Raw genomic sequence first — 21,330 nt, forward strand, 5'->3', positions numbered from 1 at the left:
CCTCCCTGTGGCCCTCCTCCCCGTGGCCCTGTGCCCCGTGGCCTCTCTTCCCCTGCCAGCTGCCCCCTCACCCTGCTCTCAGCCTCACAGACCCCTCTTCGTCCTGTGTGGGCCACTTTGGCCCCCACCATCCCTTCCGGGACATGCAACCCTATGTGGTGCCACCTGATGCTTCAGGACTGAATTTTCAGGAGGGGCAGGGAAAGGTGTTTGCTTTTGTAAAAAATTTTTTTAGAGCCAGGGTCACTCGGTTGCTCAGGCTGGAGTGGGTGCAGTGGTGTAGTCACGGCTCACTGCAGTCTTGGCCTCCTGGACTAAAGCGATCCCTTCCACCTCAGCCTCCCAAGTCACTGTGGCACTATGGGTGTGTGCGACCACACCCAGCTAATTTTTTTTATTTTTTGAAGAGTTGGAATCTCACTGTGTTGCCCAGGCTGGTCACGAACTCCCATGCTCACGTGATCCACTCACCTTGGCCTCCCAAAGGGCTGGGATTACAGGTGTGAGCCACTGTGACTGGCCAGGTGTTTGCTCTTAAGAAACCATTTCTCTCTTTCTGTGTGTATGTGTGTTTTGAGGTAAAATTTCACATAACATAAAAATAACCATTAGGCCGGGCGCGGTGGATCACGAGGTCAGGAGATCGAGACCATCCTGGCTAACACGGTGAAACCCCGTCTCTACTAAAAAAAATGCAAAAAACTAGCCGGGCGAGGTGGCGGGCGCCTGTAGTCCCAGCTACTCGGGAGGCTGAGGCAGGAGAATGGCGTAAACCCGGGAGGCGGAGCTTGCAGTGAGCTGAGATCGCGCCACTGCACTCCAGCCTGGGCGACAGACGAGACTCTGTCTCAAAAAAAAAAAAAAACAAAAAAAACCATTAACTTTAAAGTGAATAATTCAGAGCATTTAGTACATTCACAGTGTTGCACAGCTACTATTTCTGTCTACTTTTGAGACATTTTTATCACCAAAAAAATATGCTGGTGTCCATTCACATAGTCATGACACATGACTGTTTTCCCAACCCCTGGCACCTGCCAGACTGTTTTCTGCCTCTACGTTTGCTTATTCTGAGAATTTCGTACACATGGAATCTGCAGTGTGTGACCCTTTGTGCCTGGTTCATCTGTATTGTAGCATGTGTCAGGCCTTCATTTGTTTTTATGGCTGAATAATATTGCTTTGTATGGCTAGACCCCTTTTTGTTTCTCTGTCAGTTGATGGACACTTAGGTTTTCCCACCTTTTGGCTCTTGTGAATAATGCCTCTGTGAACATTTGCGTACAAGTGTCTGTTTGGATCCCTGTCTTCCCCTCTTTTGGGTGTGCTCACTGAGTGGGACTGCTGGAGCGCGTGCGGACCCTCGGTGTGCTCACTGGGTGGGATTGCTGGAGCGCGTGCGGACCCTCGGTGTGCTCACTGGGTGGGATTGCTGTACTGCGTGCGGACCCTCGATGTGCTCACTGGGTGGGATTGCTGTACTGCATGCGGACCCTCGGTGTACTCACTGGGTGGGATTGCTGTACTGCGTGCGGACCCTCGGTGTGCTTACTGAGGCGTCCCCAAGCTGTTTCCACACATGCTGTGCTGCTCTGCGTCCCCACCAGCAAGGCACACAGTTTCTGGTTTCTCCGTGTCCTCACCAACATCTGTGTTGTTCTTTTTCAAAAAATTATAGTCATCCTCGTAGGTGTGAGGGGGTATCTTGTGGTTTTAATTTGAACTTTTCTTGGTGACGAATGACATTGAGCATCTTTTCTTGTGCGCCTTGGCTGTTTGTGTATTTCTTTGGATAAATGTCTAGTCAAGTTCTTTGACCATTTTCAAATTGGAATGTTTGTCCTTTTGTTGTTGAGTTGTAAAAGCTGTTTGTATCTTCTGGATGTTAAACTCTTATCAGATTTATCATTTGCAAATATTTTCTCCCATTCTGTTGGTTGTCTTTTCTTTCTTTTGATAATATCTTTGTATTGTGTCATGTTTAAACATTTCACCGTTGTTTTAATTCTCTCTTTTTAGTTCTTTTCTCTATGTGTGCGGTTTTGGGGTGTGTGTGATGTGTACATACACACATACACATATATGGGTGTCTAAAAAGTATTTTAATTTTTTTGCTTTAAAAATTGGAAACTTTTAAATTGGAGTTGAGATTCTGTGTGGAGTAATTTATTGTCGAATGAAAGGAAAGTGTGAAGCTTATCAGGTGTTGTTACCTGACACGTCCACAGCAGCCATGTGGATGGTGCAGCCTTGCTGCTTGTCAGGTGTTGTTACCTGACACGTCCACAGCAGCCATGTGGATGGTGCAGCCTTGCTGCTTGTCAGGTGTTGTTACCTGACATATCCACAGCAGTCATGCGGATGGTACAGCCTTGCTGCTTGTGAGGTGTTGTTACCTGACACATCCACAGCAGCCATGCGGATGGTACAGCCTTGCTGCTTGCGCCTCATGGTTTTACCTTTGTTATTTTAATTTGTTTTAGTTTTTTTTGAAACAGGGTCTTGCTGTGTCACTCAGCCAGGAGTACAGTGGTTTGATCCCAGCTCACAGCAGCCTTGACTTCCCAGGCTCAAGTGATCCTCCTACCTCAGCCTCCCAAGTAGCTGGGGCTACAGGTGCACACCACCATACCTGGCTAACTTTTGTATGTTTTTGTAGAGATGGAATCTCCCTATGTTGTCCAGGCTGGTTTCGAACTCCTGTGCTCAAGTGATCCTCCCGCCTCAGCCTCCCAAGGGCTGGGATTACAGGCATGAGCCATTGTGCCCAGCCAGCTTTTGTTGTTTTTAAAAGTTGAAATTCATGGTTTTGGGTCAAAGCTAAGCTGTGACATAGGAACATGAAGTGATCTAGTTATGTTTGGTTATGCACTATGTGCGGAAAGCAACCTCTTCATGAATCTTTTAATGAACATCTTTCTGCCTGGAAAAAACCCTTTACCTACTAAACTTATTTTCACACCTTCCTAAGTTTGTTGTCTTCCGTGTTTTTGCTAGCTCCAGGCCCATTCGGCATTTAAAATAAAATGCAGGTTGGCCAGTCTGGCTGGGGAGTTATACAGGTACTACGGCTGGAGAATCCCAGTTGACTTGAAATTCAGGTTTTGCTTGTGAAAGTAGCTCGCTCGGGCTTCTGGTGATGACAGTGCTGTGAGGACTGCCTGGTTCGCTGGGTGTGCCTCACAGACAGGACACTTTTTAGGGTTGCTTTTGAATGTGCCTGAGGTGAGGTTACCGTGTTGTCCTTGTACTCATCTTCACAGTTTCTGACCCTTCTGTGGGTGGAAAATCGACTGTGTGAAGGGCCTGTTGGTGTGAACGGGCCCCGCTCAGCCCGGCCTTGGCTGTCTTAGGATCCCCGCTTGGTGGCAAGGAGGGTGCGGCTCGTGGGTGGCTGCCTGGGGCTGCCCCATGTGGACTTGTTGGGACTTTGTCTTGATGAGAGAACTGCTGTCAGGTGGTGCTTCCTGCAGTGGGTATGAGTGTGGCTCTCAGTGTCTCTGTGGGGCCGGGGGTCTTGGGTGGCAAGGCTGGGGCCAGGCTGCGTGGCAACCCCGAGTCCCACCCTCATTGTCGTTGCTCAGGACCCCAAGAGGCCATGAGGAGCCTGCTGGGTCTGAGTCCTCCCTACACGGACACACTGGCTTTCAGGAAAAGGAAGTCTCGTGGGTGGTCCAGCCTGCTGGGTCTGAGTCCTCCCTACACGGACACACTGGCTTTCAGGAGAGTGGGTCTCGTGGGTCGCGCGTGTCCTGTTGGGTGAGCAGACACGCCGGCTATGACTTCAGGGCTACGGAAGTTCCTCTGTGGTTTCCAGCAGTGTAGACTCCAAGTGTGCCCTGTAGTGAGGACAAAGAGTGCAGGTTGGAGTCAGAATTGTGGACAGGCTCCTGAGGACCAGCAGAGGCTGGAGGCCAGGGCCTGCCCGCCGGGAGTGTGGCTGTGGAAAGATTCCAGTCCATAGCGGTGGCTGCTGCCCAGACTCACCTGAATAAAGTGTCTTCAGAGCCACCTGTCCTGCCTGGTCATGGCAGTGACCCAGAAAGATTCATCAGTGGGCGGTGAGTTGGGAACAGAAGGAAACCCTTGAGGTAACTGGGTTGGAGACGGGCAGCAGGCTTGTCAGTCACTGTGCACTGGTGACGTGGCCTTTGGCCTCCCCAGCCGTCTGACCCTGGGCCTCGGGGTCTTGCTCTTGGACTTCATATGTCCTTGGGTATCAGCTCCAGCACTGCGGTCCTCTGGGCCCTGCTGCTTCTGAAGGGCCCGTGCCAGGGACACCGTCTTGGGGCCAGTGGCGGTCTGAGTGTGGGGGCTGGGAGTCCCAGGCAGTGAGTCATGGCAGAACTGGTCCCTGACTTCCTGGTTGAACCTTTAATTCTCCCGAACGCCTGTTTTTGCTTCTTTCAAGTTGTTGTGCTTGAGCCACTCTGTCATTAGCTGTGGGCGTTCTGAGTGCCCGCGCCCGATGTTGAGCAGAGCGGGCAGGAGCGCCCTGGCTTCAGGGAGGGCCCCCGCCCCCCACATGGCGGTCACGCTGCGCTGAGCGTCCCCTCCCCTCTGGTGGCCTTTCGCAGTGGTGGAGGGGCAGGAACTGACTGGCTCTTCTCCCTGTGGTGGCTGCTCGGGTGGCAGTGAGGGGACAGCGAGGGGGACAGACACAGGTGGAAGGAACCACAGTGGGTTTCATGAACCAGTGACAGTGGCTCAGGAGATCCTGAGGCTGTTTAATTTGCAAACAGCCATTACTTGGGATTGCTTGAACAGAAATGGTTCTAACTTAGAGCAGGAACCTGAGCAGGGCTGGCCACACTGGAATGCGGTGCCCACTGTGACGGCGCGGAGCCGGCAGACGCCACTGGCTTTGTTGGATAATGGAGAGAGCGCTGGCGTCTTCTGCCATCTGTGGTCGTCCTTGTGTGCTGTGCTTGCAGGCACCGTGGGTCTCCCTGGACGGGGTTCGGTTCCACCCCAGCGCCCTTGCCCTGTCTGTTCACCCGTGTCTGGGCTGTGTGAGAAGCACTTCCCTTTGTCCAAGCAGAGGGTCTCTGCTCCACCCCTGGGGGAGGCCAGGAGGCCCTTGTTGGATGCTCTGGAGGGCAGCACTGGGACATGGCCACTGCACCCGGCCCCCCCGGGGACTCAGGGGAGGAGCTCTTCAGGAGCTGTCGCTTGTGTTTAATTTTAATATAGCCGTGGCCCATCACAAGAAGAGTGTGGGCATTGGCAGCTTTGTCCCAGGTGCTGCAGGGTGGGGGTGGTGCCTGTTACTGCCTGCTGCTGGCGGGGGGGGTCAGCTGCACAGGATGCACAGCCTTGCGCCAGCGGCAGCCCCAGAGGCCGTGCGTAGGGCAGGCCCTGGTGGTCAGGGACCCACCCACTCCTGCCAGCGTTGGGCTTGGGATGTGCAGCCGGCTGGGGGCACACATTCATGCTGCAGGTCCCCGCGAGTCTGGGCTGTGAGCCCGGTGAGCCCTGAATTCCACCTCACGGCAGCTGCTGGTTCACGTCGGCTGCTGGTGTTGGCTGTTCACGTGATGCTTTTCTTTCTTGGGGGATGGATCAGTGGATGGAGAAATAAAGCTGTGTGGGCATAAAATCAGTGTTTGTTTATATCGATAGTCATCCCTTAAACTCAGATCCAGATCTGTCAAGAGACCTGAGCCCAGCCCTGGTGTTGCCGTGCACTGGCCGTGTGTCCAGAGACCTGAGCCCAGCCCTGGTGTGGCCGTGCACTGGCCAAGTGTCCAGAGAGGGCCGTGATTGTGGCTGTCAGCCCTGCCCATTGGAACTGCAACTCGATGAACTCACAGATTTATTTTGACAAGGTTTTCCTCTAAAGATGTGGGAGTCTTTGCACCTCACCAAGTTGTGCTGGTGCGGCCGTGGCACACACTGGGCTTTTTACATCTCTCTTCTGGGGAGTGAGTCAGTGGGCATAGGATGGCTAAAGTACAGGAATTTTAATAGGGAGTTTTCAAGTAAGTGTTCTGTTAGTATTACAGCTCATTTTAGAAAGTAAGGTACTTTCATAGAGAATGTTTAAAATTGTTAAGAGGTAGACAATACTTTTAAAAACCTGAAGGTCTTTTATTGTGGTGTGAGTTTATATTTATTTCCATCATTTTATATTTGTCAGATTTTTAGGCAGAAGGGTTTGCATAATGTCTGCCTGGAGAGCCTGAGCCTCTGTGGATAGAGCTGGGCCAGGCAGCCACTCAGCAGAGGAGCCAGAGCCGGGCCAGGCAGCCACTCAGCAGAGGAGCCAGAGCCGGGCCAGGCAGCCACTCAGCAGAGGAGCCAGAGCCGGGCCAGGCAGCCACTCAGCAGAGGAGCCAGAGCTGGGCCAGGCAGCCACTCAGCAGAGGAGCCTTCACCCAGAGACCAGCCTGGGGGTCTTTGGCCCGGACAGCACTAGATGGGGAGGTGGGAGCATGGCCTTGGGTTCCTTCCTCCTTGCAGTTTGGGTGAGTAACGTGTGATGAGGCCTAACAGGAGATTTATAACAAGTATAATCTCTCAGTCTTAGAGAAAAATGTTTCAAAGTGTGGGTTCTTAGCGTCTGTATTGAAAAAATTAAAAATTTAGTAAATTAAAAATTTAGTAAATGGGTGGTTTATTTTTCGATTTGAGGGTGATTTCTAAGCAAATGATGTATTTTGAGCGCAGGAGAGTGGCTCCACCATGTCTTGTTACTTAGGAGCTGTTTTCTACAGTGAGTTGGCCTCTCTGCCCGCGCACCTGTGTGGCCAGCCCCGGCTCCGCTGTGGCAGAAATCAGTCACCTGTGGGGTTACGGATGTCCAGGTGGCCACCCCAGGCCGGGGGCCTCCTTCGGTCAAGCGGGGCCGGGTGTCTGTCCTCTCGTGCGCCCGAGGTGGTTGCCGGCGTGCGGGTGTGACTTTGTCAGTGCGAGCTCTGAGTGGGGGTATCTGGTGACGCTGCCCCTCCTTGTTCTCCTTGTTCTTGCGGAGTGGCTGGGGAGAGGGTTGCTGGGGGCAATGGAGCCGACCACCTTTTGTGTTGACCTCTTGACCTCTCTCTTGGGAGGCTTAAAAAAGTGAAGATACGAGGATTGGATCGTAATTTCTTTGTGTTGCTTTCCAGTAGCCCAGGGACCAAGCACGCTGTGGGAACCAGACCTCGGTGTGCTGGCCCCGCCCTCCTCGTGGTGCCTGCGTCTGTCCAGGCTTTGTCCTCAGACCACTGCTTCACCACATTGGCTGCAGCTGGGTGGCAGATGCCCCCAGGGCTTTGGACTGTGCTGTGTGCCTGGAACCTGGAGGTGCTGTGGCCTCACAGCCCTGGGCACAGCATGGAGGCCAAGCGGTGTCTCTACAGGACCTGTCAGTGATGAGGGTGACCGTGCTCCAGCCAGGTCCTAGGGAAAGCTCTCCGATAGCGACGGCTTAAGCAGTTCTTAAAAATTGCAAGTGATCTGTGTTCTTGGAGAAAGACCGGGAGAGAAGCACTCACGATAAGGTTGCGCCGACTGTGTACGAGTAGCGAGCTAGTGGAGTTCCAGGCAGTGTGGTCCCGTGTGAGCAGGGAGGGTGCCGGCTGGGGGGCAGTGCTCGGGACGCAGTCTTTGTACCCAGTGCCCTCCCAAAAGTCTGCTCATCAGCGCCCCTCAGCCCAGCATTGACCCCTGGAGGGACTGGGTGCCTTCCCTGGGCTCAGACTGTGAGCCTCCTTGGGAAGCAGCACTTGGCTCCTGATGCAGCCTCAGATCCTGTTGGGAGAGCAGGATTGGTGAGGAACCTGGAGAGGAGTAGGAGGTGCTGCCTGATAGCAGAGGTGGGTGAAGGGGGCAGAGAGGGCAGCAGGGGCCCAGTTCAGTCCTGTCTGGTTTTCACGCGGAGGCTTTTATGGAGTTGTGCTTCTCGAGCCTTTCACACGCCTCACAGTGGCGGTCCGAGGTGGCGGCTGAGTGAGTTAACACCCTCAGGATTAAACGCAAAAGCATCTTCACTGGGTGCAGCATTTACAGTTTTGGTGCTGGAAGTTCTTAACCAGTGTTCTTAGGAGCCCTCTTCCCAGTGAAGGGAGCTGCCCGCCATTGACGCTCCCCAGGAGGTTTGTGGCGTGGCTGCCGTCTGTGTTGTGGCCTGGGACTTCCTTAGAGAGAGGTGTCATCTCTCGTGTGATTTACCAGCTTCACTTGTGCTTCCAGGGCTCTTTGAAGCATCCAACTTTCTAATTTCATGAAGAAACAAATGTAGTGCAGAGAACAGAAAGCTGCTTTGTGACCTGTGGGTGCCCAGCCTGTGGGGCTTCCTCGTCGCCGCCTCCCAGACAGATCGAGTGCCGACTCTCTGCTCTCCCGGACGTGGCCTTTCACAGCAGAGACGTTCTGTGCTCTTATTTTAACAACTGTAAGACTCTGAGCTTGGTGACAGTTGGGTGACCCGGGCTCTGTGTCTTCGTGTTGGCTAGGGTGTGTCATACAGCTGGCCTGGACTGCGTGCCTCCGTGTGGTGGGGACTCATGACTGTCCCCAGCACCTTGACAGAGGGTCCTTGACTCTTAGACCCTGCACAGTGGGTGGTGGCAGGTGGGGTCTCAGTTCACAGGCACAGGTGGGAGAGCTGCTGGGCCAGCGTGGCTGGGTGACTTTCCTGTGGAAAGAGTGGGCTTGGGGCTTTTGGTGCGTGATCCACCGAGGCTGGGGGGTGTGCTTGGGGCAGTGGGGGAGAGCAGGGCAGGTGATACATATCTGGGTACTCAGCCCCAGCAGCACAGGAAGATGCTGGGAGCATCCCTCCCCTGGGCATCGTGGGGACAGCGGGGTTCTGCTCCTGTTGGTGGGTGGGGCTCCTTGTGCCCCAGGGGCAGGCCAAGCACCAAGTCTGTGCTGTGCAGCGTGGCAGGCGTGGCAGACGTGAGGCTGCTCCCTGCAGGCAGCTGAGGGCCTCGGGATGGCTTCTCTAGCACGTCCTGTGGGAACTGGAAACCCAGATGTCAGTGGAACCAGGTGTTCTGTCCATCACTGCCTCTTGCCCCCTAGCAAATTCAGCCCTGGCATTTTTTTTTTTCTGAGCAAGTTGAACTGCATTTTTGGGACAGGAGCCATGGCTGTGTGTGCTGGTGCTGAAGGGAAGGTCTGCAGGGCTCTTGGGAGCTGCGTTTCCTGCGCTCGGGCTCTGCACCCAGGTCGAGGCTCCCTCCACATCAGCCCCATTGTGGGAGGGTGGCTCAGTGCTCTGGAGGGGCCCGAGCAGTCAGGGAGACACCCCCTGCCCACAGTCACCCACTCTGGGCTACGCGGGAGGTGCCCACGGTCCCACGCCTTCCTCGCGGAGGATGTGGCGGGCTGTCTGTGCCGTGGGGGTACTTGCTGCACTGTGCCCAGCCCTCACCGGCCAGTGCCGAAATGGGAAGGCCTGACGGGGCGATACAGTCTGCACCAGCTGTGTCTGCAGGAGTCCAGCACGATGCAGTTTATGCCTAGAAGTGATGTCTGTTTTTAAAATTAGTAAAACCTCATTAGTTATCAGAAGGTGTAACTATATGACGATTTTTTGTAGAGGGATTATTTCTGCCTTTGCAGAGAATGCCTGGATCCCTTCTGCCCCTTGGGGTCGCATACTGCAGGGGGCTGTGGTGCTCCGAGGGTTAAGTTGTTTCTGTCACCTGGAGGCTGCTTTTTCCTGAGGCGATTGGTGTTCAACAAATGACAAGCTGTCTAGAGAGAAGGGTTTTTAAATTACATGGCTGGGCTTGGGTTGCCAAAAGGAAGCCTCCTGGGGTATGTTCTATACTCGACATGCATTTGCTGTGTGTAATTGGAACCATGAGAAAGGTTTTTGTTCAGAGCTATTGGATAGTTTCCTTATTTTAAACCTGTTGAATCTGGAAAGAGTTGTTTTTGAAATTTTTTTCTGATAATGACTTTATATAAAAGTTTATGGCAAAGGAGTTTCTGTTCCACATGCCCCTCCCCCAGCTTTGTGGTCGCCCAGGTGCCTGGCTACTGAGGCTGGCCTGCCCCTTGTGTTCGGGTCCCGAGATGTCAGAGCTGGCAGCCCAAGGCTTCCTCTTTATCCTGAGCAGGAGAAGCAGGCCTCACTCCATTGTTCCCCCCAGGATATAGCACCTGCCGCCCTGGGATGCCTCAGAGCCAAGTGGCTTGGTTTTTCTGTTCTTGTTAAGGAAACTGATCATCTCACACCCTCTCAAGCTGTTTTACTTTGTGCAAATTAGATTCCTTTCCAGGGACCTGCGAGGAGAAACATCCTCAGCTTCTAGGGCTCCCTGGGATGTCGCCAGCAGCCAGGCCTTGGCAGCTGCCGCTTCACGTGTGCTGGCATGTGGGGCCCTGACGTCTGTTGCGGGTGTCATGGAACAGGATTGGAGGTTTCTGAGCGGCAGGAGGGCAAGGAGAAAGGCCCCAGGACTTTGCGCTGTGGCCTGGCCTGGAAGGAGGCCGGCTGGGCCCTTCTGGACGCCTGTAGCAGCACTGCCACTTGGGCAGAGGCCCCAGAAGCTGAGGTGGGGGTAGGCTTTGCTCCCTGCTGCTGGGACTCAGCCCTGCGGGAGCACAGGGAGGACAGCGGGAAGCCCACACCTCTGTGACTCTGTCCACAGCCGGGGAGAGCGGCCCAGTGTGCGTGGCCACCCACAGCCCTCTCAGGAACCGGCCTCTTCTCCTCAAAATAGAGGAGCGGCCAGGTCGGCCTCTGGCTAGACCTCCTCCGCCATCAGTTTCCAGCAGGAAGTGCTGGTCAGACTGAAGGAAGGCCTGCGTGTGTGTTGGCCCAGATGCCTGTTAGTGGACGTCGTGTCTGCACAGCTGTCTCTGGGTGGCTGATTCATCCCAGCAGCTGACTACACTGGTGCTGAAGAGAACCAGCTCTCATGGACTTGGGGACAGAAACCTGGGCTCCCCGACCCAGGTCAGGTCCTGGGGGTGTGGCGGGATCAGCTCCCGCAGCGCCTCAGTGGCCTGGGGTGGGGGGGTCTGTGTCCTCCCTTGGAGGCTTCTCACAGGGCTGCCAACCAGTGTCCAGGTGCACACGTTGGGCGTGGGGGGGGCCTCAGACCAGTGTCCACACTGGCCACTGCCACTCGTGGTTGTCTGTTGGGAATCGGTTCTGTCCGGTGGATGGATAAATTGGGACTCAGCGGTTTGCACCCAGATGCCCGAGGCGGTGGAGTTGCTGGGTGGTTGTGCCTGGGGCCGCCTGGAGTGGCATTGCAGTGGCTGCCCTTGGGGACCTGGACTGGCAGGGATGCCACATTTGTGTCACGCTTTTCCTCCTGGAGGTGCCACAGCCTATTAGTTTTGATGTGTGTTGGTCACGAACAGGCTGCCCTGTTAGCACAGAAAGTGAACATGAGCCGTAGAGAAAGCTCAGAGTGGACGTTGCAGGGCAAACAACTGATGGCCTTTTGGGTGTTACAGATTTGGTTTAGTTCAGATCGAGATAATCAGCTTGAACCCGCTTGTTAGATTCAGTGGCTTTCTCCCGCACAGTCGCCCTCTTGTTTGGTTTCGCGTCTCACACGCATTCCATAATCCTCACTCTTTCACTTTGTAGAAGGAAAACGTTCGACATTTACAAGAAGTGAGAGAGACTCTTGCAAATCATCCAGCAGGTTCTGGTTTGCGGATTGACGGCTGCACTGGCCGTTACTCTCAGTGCCTCCTGCCGGTGACGGTGCTGCCGGCTCTGCCCTGTGTGAGGAGGGCCTTGGAGAGCACAGGGCCCCCAGGCGGAGAAGGCTCCAGGAGGTGCTTTGCAGGAGGGAGTCATGGCTGAGAGAGGGAACGCGGAGCTGCTCTGTGTGGCCACGCGGGGCCTTCCAGAGTGAGTTGTGGGGTCCTGGGGTGAGAGCTGGTGGTGGTCTGACCACGGTGGGAGGGAGCTGTTGGGTCCTGTGGAGGCATGACTGCCGCAGTTGGGGTGGGCTCTGGGACTGGCGCTGCGTCTGGATGTGGAGGAGTGAGGAGGAGCCAGCCCTGAGCTGCACCCGAGGGGAGGGCTGGCCGTGGGCATGGGCGCTACACCAGAGGACGCCTCTGCTCTGGGCACTGGGCTTGAAGAAGCCTACAGCACATCCAGGTGGAGTGTCCTGAGGAAATGAGGCTGGGAGAGGGCTGGGCCCCAGGTAGGCTGGGGAGACCTTGGTGTCTGGCGGGGACCCCGGAATGTCCTGCCGCTCCCCTGGGCCTCTGTGTGCGGTGCCCTGCGTTGTGGCTGGGCTGAGAGGAGGCAGTTTCCCCAGCTGCTTACTCTGGCGAATTTCACATCCTTGATACCGCGGTATCTTTGAACTTTCTGTTTTGAAGAAAGTTCATTTTTATGTAGTTTTAGTAAGTGTATAAATGTGATAATCTTATTAAAAGTAATCACCATATGTATATAAAATAAACTGTGCAGAAACATCCATTTTTATTGCTGTTTATGGACCATAAAGATCCTTAGTTGCAAAAAGTCAGAGGGAAAATTTGCATATAATATTCATAGTCCTACAGTTGTAGCTCGTGGTGTTTTGCCTAAGATCATTTCTAGGTGCATTCTTCTGGGAGATAATGTATCCGATGACAGCTGCATGTGCAAATAACCGGCCTCTCATGTGTCCATGCCTGGAGTGCCTTTTCTCAGTGTGGTGTCAGTGAACTTGGTTGGTGGGTGTGCAGTGTACAGACAGCGTGTGCATGGAGGGGGTTGTGTGCAGAGCCCTGAGTGAGGCCCTGGGTGTGCGGGTGCTTCAGCACGAGGGCGTCCTGGGGAGGAGTGCTTGTCCGGGAGGCGGAGCTGGGTTGGGGACTTGGGTGCTCCTCCTGGCTCTGTGGGTCTCCATCGCTGGCTTCATAGCTGTGTTCCGTTTTCTTTGTTCAGCAGTTGATCTCAAGTATTTATTCCAAAGCACTTGAAATATATGAACCTAATAAATCAAACAAATACAGTAAAACTTGAGCTCCTTGGAACATCCCAATGTACTTACACCACATGTCCTAAAATCCTCTCGTGTCTACGTAAAAAATCATGTGTAGCCTGGGCAACATGGCGAGATCCCATCTCTACAGAAAATTTAAAAAGTAGCTGAGTGTGATGGTGGCATGCCTGTAGTCTCAGCTGCTCGGGAGGCTGAGGAGGGAGGATTGCTTGAGCCTGGGAGGTGGAAGCTGCAGTGAGCCAAGATTGTAGCACTGTGCTCCAGCCTGGGAGACAGAGCCAGAGCCTGTCTCAAAAAAAAAAAGAAATAAATGAAATCACACACGGGTGTGATATCACATTACTCATTAACCCACTGTCTTTTTTTTTTTTTTGAGACGGAGTCTCGCTCTGTCGCCCAGGCTGGAGTGCAGTGGCCGGATCTCAGCTCACTGCAAGCTCCGCCTCCCGGGTTCACGCCATTCTCCTGCCTCAGCCTCCCGAGTAGCTGGGACTACTGGCGCCCGCCACCTCGCCCGGCTAGTTTTTTGTATTTTTTAGTAGAGACGGGGTTTCACCGTGTTAGCCAGGATGTTCTCGATCTCCTGACCTCGTGATCCGCCCGTCTCGGCCTCCCAAAGTGCTGGGATTACAGGCTTGAGCCACCGCGCCCGGCCTAACCCACTTTTAAATGGAGCCGGAAGGATAATCCACACCTACCTCGGATTTCCCTACATAGCCGTTTTGCATAGGAACCCTGCACGGATGGTTCCTGAAGTCAGCACCGAAGGCGCCACGGCCAGCTTTGCATTTTCATCCTGGTTCCCCCCAGACCTGCTCTGGGCAGAGCCAGGCATCCCCTGGGACGCTCTGCCTTTGCGTGACCGTGACAGCATGACATCTGCACCTCTCCCTCCCCTAAACCAGTGGCACCTCTCCCTCCCCTGAACCAGCGGCTCCTCTCCCTCCCTGCCTGGTGGGAGCCGCGTTTCCTTGAGTCTCCTCAGACTCGGCAGACCCCCGGGTGGCATTGTGTGCTGTTCTGAAGGAGCTTTTGCTTCTTCACGTCACTTGTAAAAAATCCTTTCCCTGGATCTGAGTTGGTGGGCATGTGTCTTTTTTTCGGAGGCCTGTTTTCTGACCAGGCCGTGGCTCTCACAGGAGCCCCAAGCCTCTGGGTGGGCCCCACGTGGCTTGTGTGCCTCACTCATCTGGTGCCATGGCTGTGCTCCGGCCCTGGGTCCTGCTTCTCTGAAGCCTCACGCGTTGCCCGTGTGGTCTGCTCCTCACCATCTTTTCTCTTTTCCTTGCCCAGTTGTCGCCGTGATCCTGAAGGCGCTGACTTACGACGAGAAGCGGGGCTCCTGCAGCGTGGGCACCAACGTCAGGGACGCTGCCTGCTATGTGTGCTGGGCCTTCGCGCGTGCCTACGAGCCTCGGGAGCTGAAGCCCTTTGTGACTGCCATCTCTAGGTAGGCCCATTCGTCGAGGCGCCTCGGATGCGCCATGTGCCCTGATGGCACCGTGTGTCATCTTCCCCGTGAGAGATGTGCACGGCAGATGCTCATGAACAGGTGAAATTCCTTGACCAGAGGATCTGTGACAAAGCCACTGCTCAGAGGTCAAGTTCCTTTTCTGTGGAGGAGCAAGTGGAGTGGAAGTGTTTGGGAGGAACATTCTGGAGGTCTTGGCCACCCTGCAGGCAGCAGATTCTTGGGGGCAGGTGGAGGCACCCTGGGTGGCATGGAGGGAAGCAAGTGGGGCACGGGAATCGCCTGTGCCGCCCCCTGCAGTCATGGGTCTTACCGAGAGGCGAATTCCTGTCTCTATCTCCTTTCAAGTTCCTCTGGAATACGGCAGGCATGTTGGACATGGAAGTCTTTAGACGGTGTTTGTTTTTGTTGAGGAGCTGGATTTTGTGTTTTTGTGTTTTTGTGGACCAGCACTTGAGAGAATATTCAGTAGCAACAGCCTTCGCTTGCCTGGTTTCAGCTCCTCTGAGGTGTAAGTGGACACTTCAGAACCTCTGGGAGGGAGGAAGCCATTTTTCCCTCTGGCTTCCTGATGAAAGAACTGAAGCCAGCAGGTTTCATGTGGTCACCAGAACCTCAGAAGCTGTGCGGCCTGTGGCGGGCGGGGCCCTGCCTCAGTGTCCAGTGCACGCACCCAGCTGAGCCCCGTGGTGGTGTCTGGTGCCAGCAACTTTCAGGAGCCGATATTTTTTGCTGAGGAAACGTGCAGAACAGATGTGCCCCCAGCGTAGGAAATGATTGGATTCAATCCAGCCACGTACACTGGTTTTGTACCTGCTTTTGGACTGAAATGAGTTCTTTTGTGCTGAAGAAGGCAGGCGCTTCCTTTCTTGTTGTGCATGAAGGAGCTGGAGGCGGGACACCGAGGAAGGTGACTCGGCGTCACTGTGCATCATGGGCGTGTGAGCCCACGGCTGAATCATCACGAGGTTTCACACCCGCACTTCACCCGACAACTTTCACTAGGAAATGAACTGGGGAAGCTGACTTCAGAATGAAGCTGCTGAAGCTGCTCAGGAGCCGGCCGGCCCCTGTGGGGGTCACGGGATGCAGCGCCCACGGCTTCCACCCAGAAGGGCTGCTCCTTTGGTCTGGGCGGGTGGGGCGCTGGTGGTAGATGCACCTGGTGGCAGGCTCAGGCTGAAGTGCTGGGTCCCCTCTGCTCCCCACGCCCTGTGAGCACCCGCAGTGAACCCCCCGGGTGGAGGTGCCACTGGCTCTGTCCGACAAGCAGTTCGTGAGCCACACACCGGCATGGGCTCCCAAGGGTCTTGGTGACAGGCACTGTCTCTTGTTTTTGCCCACTGCTGTTCCGTCTTACCAAATACTCAGAGCGCCAGAGAGGGAGCTCAACCCTGTTACTTTCCTGGGCCTGCAGCACGTGGCCGGCGTCTCGTAGTCTACATTCTTGCATCAGCCTGAGAGGGGCTGAGGGTCCTCCTTCTATCCAAGGAGGTCCTGTGTTTCCCGAGGCAGCTGTGAACATGCACATCCCTCCTGTCCTGCTGCTCTTCAGAGGAGAGCAGCGCGGCTGGAGGGTGCTGGTGCTGGCCAATGTGTTGTGGAGAGTGTGGCTTACCTGAGGTCAGGGAGGTCTGGGGTGGCTGGGAGCAGGTGTGGCCGCTGTCCGCTGCTGTCCCCAGTGGCCACTCTGGTGGCGCTGCTGGGCAGGGGCTTGGCTGCTGGTGGTCTTCAGGGAGCAGTACCTTGCAGAGTGGAGCAGAGAAGATGGAAAGACGGAGAGGCCCGGCTTTGGGCCCCTGCTGAGCTCCTGAGGCCCTGCCACGTGCCCGTGCCAGCCTGCACCCCTGCTGTCTGTGTGCGGGAGCTCTTGAGTGTGATCAGCCTCAGGAAAGGCTCTTCCTGTTACTTCCTTGCCCTGCTCCTGCACTTTTAGGAAGTTGATCCTGCAACTAGGCAGTGAAAGCAAAAAAATTTCTATTATTGTTTATATGAATAGTCACAGAATGAGAAAACTTCCTTACACTGATAACTCACTCAGTTTCTTTAGCAGCCCTGTGAGGTGGGCAGGTGCCACCGCATTCTGGTTTCACTGAGGAAGTCAGGACAGCACTGAAGACACTTGTCCGGCACCTGTGGCAGACAGCTTCTGAGCCAGGCCCGTCTGGGCAGCAACTCCCAGGCCCTGGCCCGGGGCTCGGCGCTGCCTCGTGGCTGAGAAGCTCCTTACCACCTTCTGTGAGGCCCTGGAAAGACCCGTGATTCAGACGGGTGACGTTTGCGGCTGAATCTGGCTCCTCAGATGGTGGCTCCCATTTCACAGTGAAAATCCTCACGGATTTCCTTTCCAGCCTCATATTTTGTCTAAGAATGTCAACATCACTGGAACCTGGGCCTACCCTTCCTCCTGGGAGGAACTCTCTGGTCCAGTGTCACAGGAGGGGCAGGGCCAGGGCTGAGGGGCTGGCACAGGAGATGGGGGTGAGGCAAAACCCCCACTCACCTGGGAGGGCGTCTAGGTGGGCACGGAGCCCGGGGCCGCACGTGAGCCATAACTCATTGGTTCTCTGTTTTGGGGGAAAGCTGATCCCACTGGAGAGTGACTGTAATGAGAGTCTCCAGATCAGGTGCTGACTTCGGAGAGTTGCAGGCAGAACCATCCGAACAAGTCAAGTCCCCGCTACTGGACAGGGTTGGCAGCTCCGCTGGGACCGGAGAGAAAAGTCATGAGCAAGAAAGTTCTTACTGAAGGTCCTGGACAGGCAGATTAATAACTTCTGCCTTTGGCAACGTTAGACCTCATCGTTCCAGAGTAAAGTATCTGTAAAAACCTGCCGACGTGCGTGGAGCCTGGCCTTGGTGTGGGTGTGGAAGGCTGGGGGCCAGCCGGTCGGTAGTCCTGGTGCAGGCGGGCCCTGTGCTTTGTGGAGGTTGGCGCCGCTCGGTGACCTGCTTCGCTTATTCTTAGGCCTGATTCACGGAGGCTGGGGTCTCCACGGAGGCTGGGGCCTTCACGGAGGCTGGGGTCTCCACGGAGGCTGGGGTCTTCGCGGAGGTTGGGGCCGCTCGGCGATCTGTTCGCTCTCTCTCAGGCATGAACCTTCCGGGCTGGGTTCCTGTTCTCTTGCACAGTTTCCACAGGGGACCCTCTTGCTCCAGGGTCATCTTCCTCACTTCGGAGCCCCTTGAGCCGCCCCTGCACAGGCTCCTGTAGGCCCCGTGAGGGTCCTGACCGGGGCTCCTCTTCTGGAGCAGCTGCTGCGTGTGGACCGGCACTGGCATGGCCGTGGTCTGCCCAGCGCCCCATTGTGCTGTGGGGGTGCCCCCGGGGCTGTGTGGGGCCCACGGTGTTAGGTGTGGTCGGGGTGAGTGTGACTTCTGTCTGGGGCACGTTGGGCGGGGCGTGCAAAAGGGGGGCCCTGGGACTCCTGAGTTTCTGGGTTAGGCCTGAAGGACTGTAGGACGCGCTGTGGGCTGCAGGCTTGAAGAAGGACGTGAGTTTCTGGAGTAGCCTGGACTACACAGGCAGGTCCTTCCCGGCATGTGGCGTTGGCCTGGGTCCCACTTGGCTTTGATCTCGTGGGGCTTTGGTTTTTGGACGTCCTGGATGGGCCTCCACCATGGCCCCCGGGTTCCCTTGTGCGCACTGCGCACACCGAGCCAGCAGCTGCTGGGGCCTCAGGGCTCGCAGCTCACAGGCTTCTGACGCCTTAGCCTGGAGCTGGCATTGTGCCCCTCTCGCCCCTTTACCTGCGCCGTCCCGGCCGCAGACCCAAGGGTGCCCTTGGAGCCGTGCCCGCCGGCCTGGGTGTCAGGCTTGTCCAACAGGTTCTTGGAGAACCTGGGCCCCATCCCTCCCTGACCCATGCAGGCTCCAGGCATCCGGCCGGGCAGGCTGTGAGTCAGGCTGTGCCAGGTGAGCGTGTGGGATGCTGCTGGTGTGAGCCTCCCTGCCCAGGAGCCCTGCGCACCCGGGTATCGGTTGGGGTGTGCCCTTCCAGATCTGCCTCCCTTGGTTTGTCATAAGTGACCACATTTTAATTACCAGCTTTTATGCCCGTCCATTTGGGAACGTGATACAATCTTGATTTCTCTAACTTTCTTTTTTTTTTTTTTTTTGAGACTGAGTCTGGCTCTGTCGCCCAGGCTGGAGTGCAGTGGCCAGATCTCAGCTCACTGCAAGCTCCGCCTCCTGGGTTCACGCCATTCTCCTGCCTCAGCCTCCGGAGTAGCTGGGACCACAGGCGCCCGCCACCTCGCCCGGCTAGTTTTTTGTATTTTTTAGTAGAGACGGGGTTTCACCGTGTTAGCCAGGATGTTCTCGATCTCCTGACCTTGTGATCCGCCCGTCTCAGCCTCCCAAAGTGCTGGGATTACAGGCTTGAGCCACCGCGCCCGGCGATTTCTCTAACTTTCACAGCTCTTCGGTGGGTCCTGTGGCAGTGCATGCTTGGGATCAGAGCACCAGAGTGTAATTTCCGCAGGGAAATGGGGGCAGCAGCTGCTCCTCACTCCTCGGGTGCCTGGCTGTTCTGAGAGTCAGTTCGGGGGTTTGGTGGCTCACTCACTTTTTCTAATTGTTTCCTAGCTTTTTGCTAAAAACACCTTGGATGAACTGTTCTTGTACCTCATGGTGTGGATGTATACCGTCCCTGTTTTATAAATATCAAAAGGGGCTTCTCAGGTAACTTTTCCCATATTTTGGAGGTAGCGTTGGTTTTGAAAACCTGATTTCCTTAGTGTTGCACACAGGTAGCTTCAGAGGTGGGATAATTGTTGGAGTAGCGAATGGATTTCCCTGAACAGCTGAGTGTGATTCAGGGGCAGGGACAGTGTGAAGTTAAAGTGGGACAGAGTGGTTGTGTGTTATCTACAAAATCCCTCCTAACCAGTAATCACAATCTCATTTGCAAGAAGGAAAAGAAAGCCGAGCCCTACGCTGCTGTTGCCATTGTGCGTCCAGTGATTTCCTCACCTGAAACTCTTTTGTAAGCAGCTCATGTTGACATCAGCTCCGCCCAGGCAGCCACAGGGCCCTCCCCTGCCTGCGGGCAGCCTCTGACTCTCGGCCTCCACCTGCAGCAAACCTGCTGAGCTGCGCGGCCCAGGGAGGATCCGCCGAGGCCTGCAGATCCGAGATCTCTTCCTCGGGGGCAGGATTGTCCTGGAAAATCAGGAAATGGCAGGCATTGCTCAAAGCTACGTCTTGTTCTCATTGGTGTTTCTCAGTGGCACAGCTTCCAGGGGAAGACAACTCTTGTTTTTCAAGAAAAGTTAAGTGGCCGTTACCGACCAGAGTCCTAACTAACCCCGTGAAACCTGGCAAAGCCTGCCTCCACGTCAGCTCAGGTGTGACTTGAAAGCACGTAAAAACTTTCTCGTGTTTTACCACCGTGTGGATTAGTGTGAGCTTTGGTTCTTCGGGGTTAGGAGAATTCAGCCCTAGGCAGGCTCAGTTTTACGTGAAGGAAGATATGATTTGCAGCGTTCAAAAAACAGGGATGGCTAACAAATTACTAGTCTGATATTTTTTAAATGTTTGACTTTCAAATGACAGAATTATTGTTACTTAAGGTAAAAACGGTGTATTTGGCTTTTTATTGCTATAAAATACTATATAAATAAGAAAACTTGAGCTGGGGTGAGGTCTGTACTTTGCCGTACCTGCCGAAAATGAGGTGCCTGGAGCTTGGGGCAGGTCGAGGCGTGCACGTCCCCTTGACAAGGACAGGAAAGAGAATCCCTTTCTGTTTGACACAGACCATTTCTCTGGGTTGGGAAATCCTAGTGAAGTTTCGCATAAACTTCTCCAGCGAAAGCAAATGGGCAGGGACACCTGGGGCACGTTTCAGCGCAGACAGGCCGGCCCGTCCCGCGGCCTTGCGGTGTCTCTAGGTTCCCGGGCAGGAGATGAACGTGGTGACGTCATCGGGTGTTCCTGCGAAGGGAAACTGAGAGGCCCACGCGGGACGTTGGGTGCCCTGTTGGAGCCGTCGTTTAGGAGGGAGCTTTTATATCTCTATTTAACCAGCATCATTAAACCTGTTTGTATGTATTTCTCGATGAGCCAGTTTTGTTCTGAGATTGAGAAAATTAGAGCCGTTTTAGTAAGTGTCCAAATCAGGACAGTGGTCAACTTGTTGTAGGTCCATATCGAGTTGATTGCTTGAAGTAGCTTGGGAGTCTGTGGTTAGTTAAAAGCAGCGTTTTTCAGGCGTTGCTGTATTTGTCCTACGACATTCTGTGAGGTTCGGTAAAACACACACGCAGCAGCAGCTATCGTGACACTGACTTCTCATGGCAGGAGCCGGCTCCGTGGAAGTGGGCCAGGCTGTGGTCGTTCCTCCCGAGCCAGCTTTGCCTGCGGAAGCCCACGTGGCTCCCCAGAAGCTGGTCTCCGCACCGCTCTTGCTTCAGGTGAGCTGCCCGGCAGTGTGGCTGTGGCTTTGCGCAGTGTGTGGTCTGTGTCCGAACTGCTGAGCACTGCCGGGAGAGGAAGCCGGGAGCTCCTGGTGTCTCCTGGTGTCAGCTGGTCTGGCTGCCTTAGAGGAGCTGTTGAGCCGGACTGAACAACAGTGACCTTAGAGGCTTAGACCTGGTTAGGATGGTAGATGATTTTAAGTTTCTTCTCTTTTTTCCATTCTTTCCTCATTAATGAATGTTCCATACTTTAAATATAGTAATTTAAACAAATAGCAAATTTCAAGAATTCAGTGTAAAACGTGGCCTTTCACTATGGTTGGCTGGAGCCAGAGACAATAAAGACGTGAGCCCGTGTTCCTCTTCTGGTACATGTGAAAGGAAACCAGAAGTTCTTGATCAGTGTTTTTCCCTAGAACACGTGGCTTTATGGGTTTTAAAAAATGAACCTCTAGCCGGGCGAAGTGGCGGGCGCCTGTAGTCCCAGCTACTCGGGAGGCTGAGGCAGGAGAATGGCTAAACCCGGGAGGCGGAGCT

At 54.8% G+C, this 21,330-nt stretch overlaps 1 protein-coding gene across 1 annotated transcript in view; it reads left to right on the forward strand.

Annotated features, from left to right (window-relative positions):
• The window catches only part of TBCD (tubulin folding cofactor D), a 183,014-nt gene that overhangs the window by 96,866 nt on the left and 64,818 nt on the right, over positions 1 to 21,330 (forward strand). Inside the window, exon 14 of the mRNA XM_025361420.1 lies at positions 14,196 to 14,352. Coding sequence (XP_025217205.1) covers positions 14,196 to 14,352 — 157 coding nt within the window. The remainder of the gene's footprint in view (positions 1 to 14,195; positions 14,353 to 21,330) is intronic.

This window comes from Theropithecus gelada, chromosome 16, assembly GCF_003255815.1.
Source record: "Theropithecus gelada isolate Dixy chromosome 16, Tgel_1.0, whole genome shotgun sequence".
NCBI lineage: Eukaryota > Metazoa > Chordata > Mammalia > Primates > Cercopithecidae > Theropithecus > Theropithecus gelada.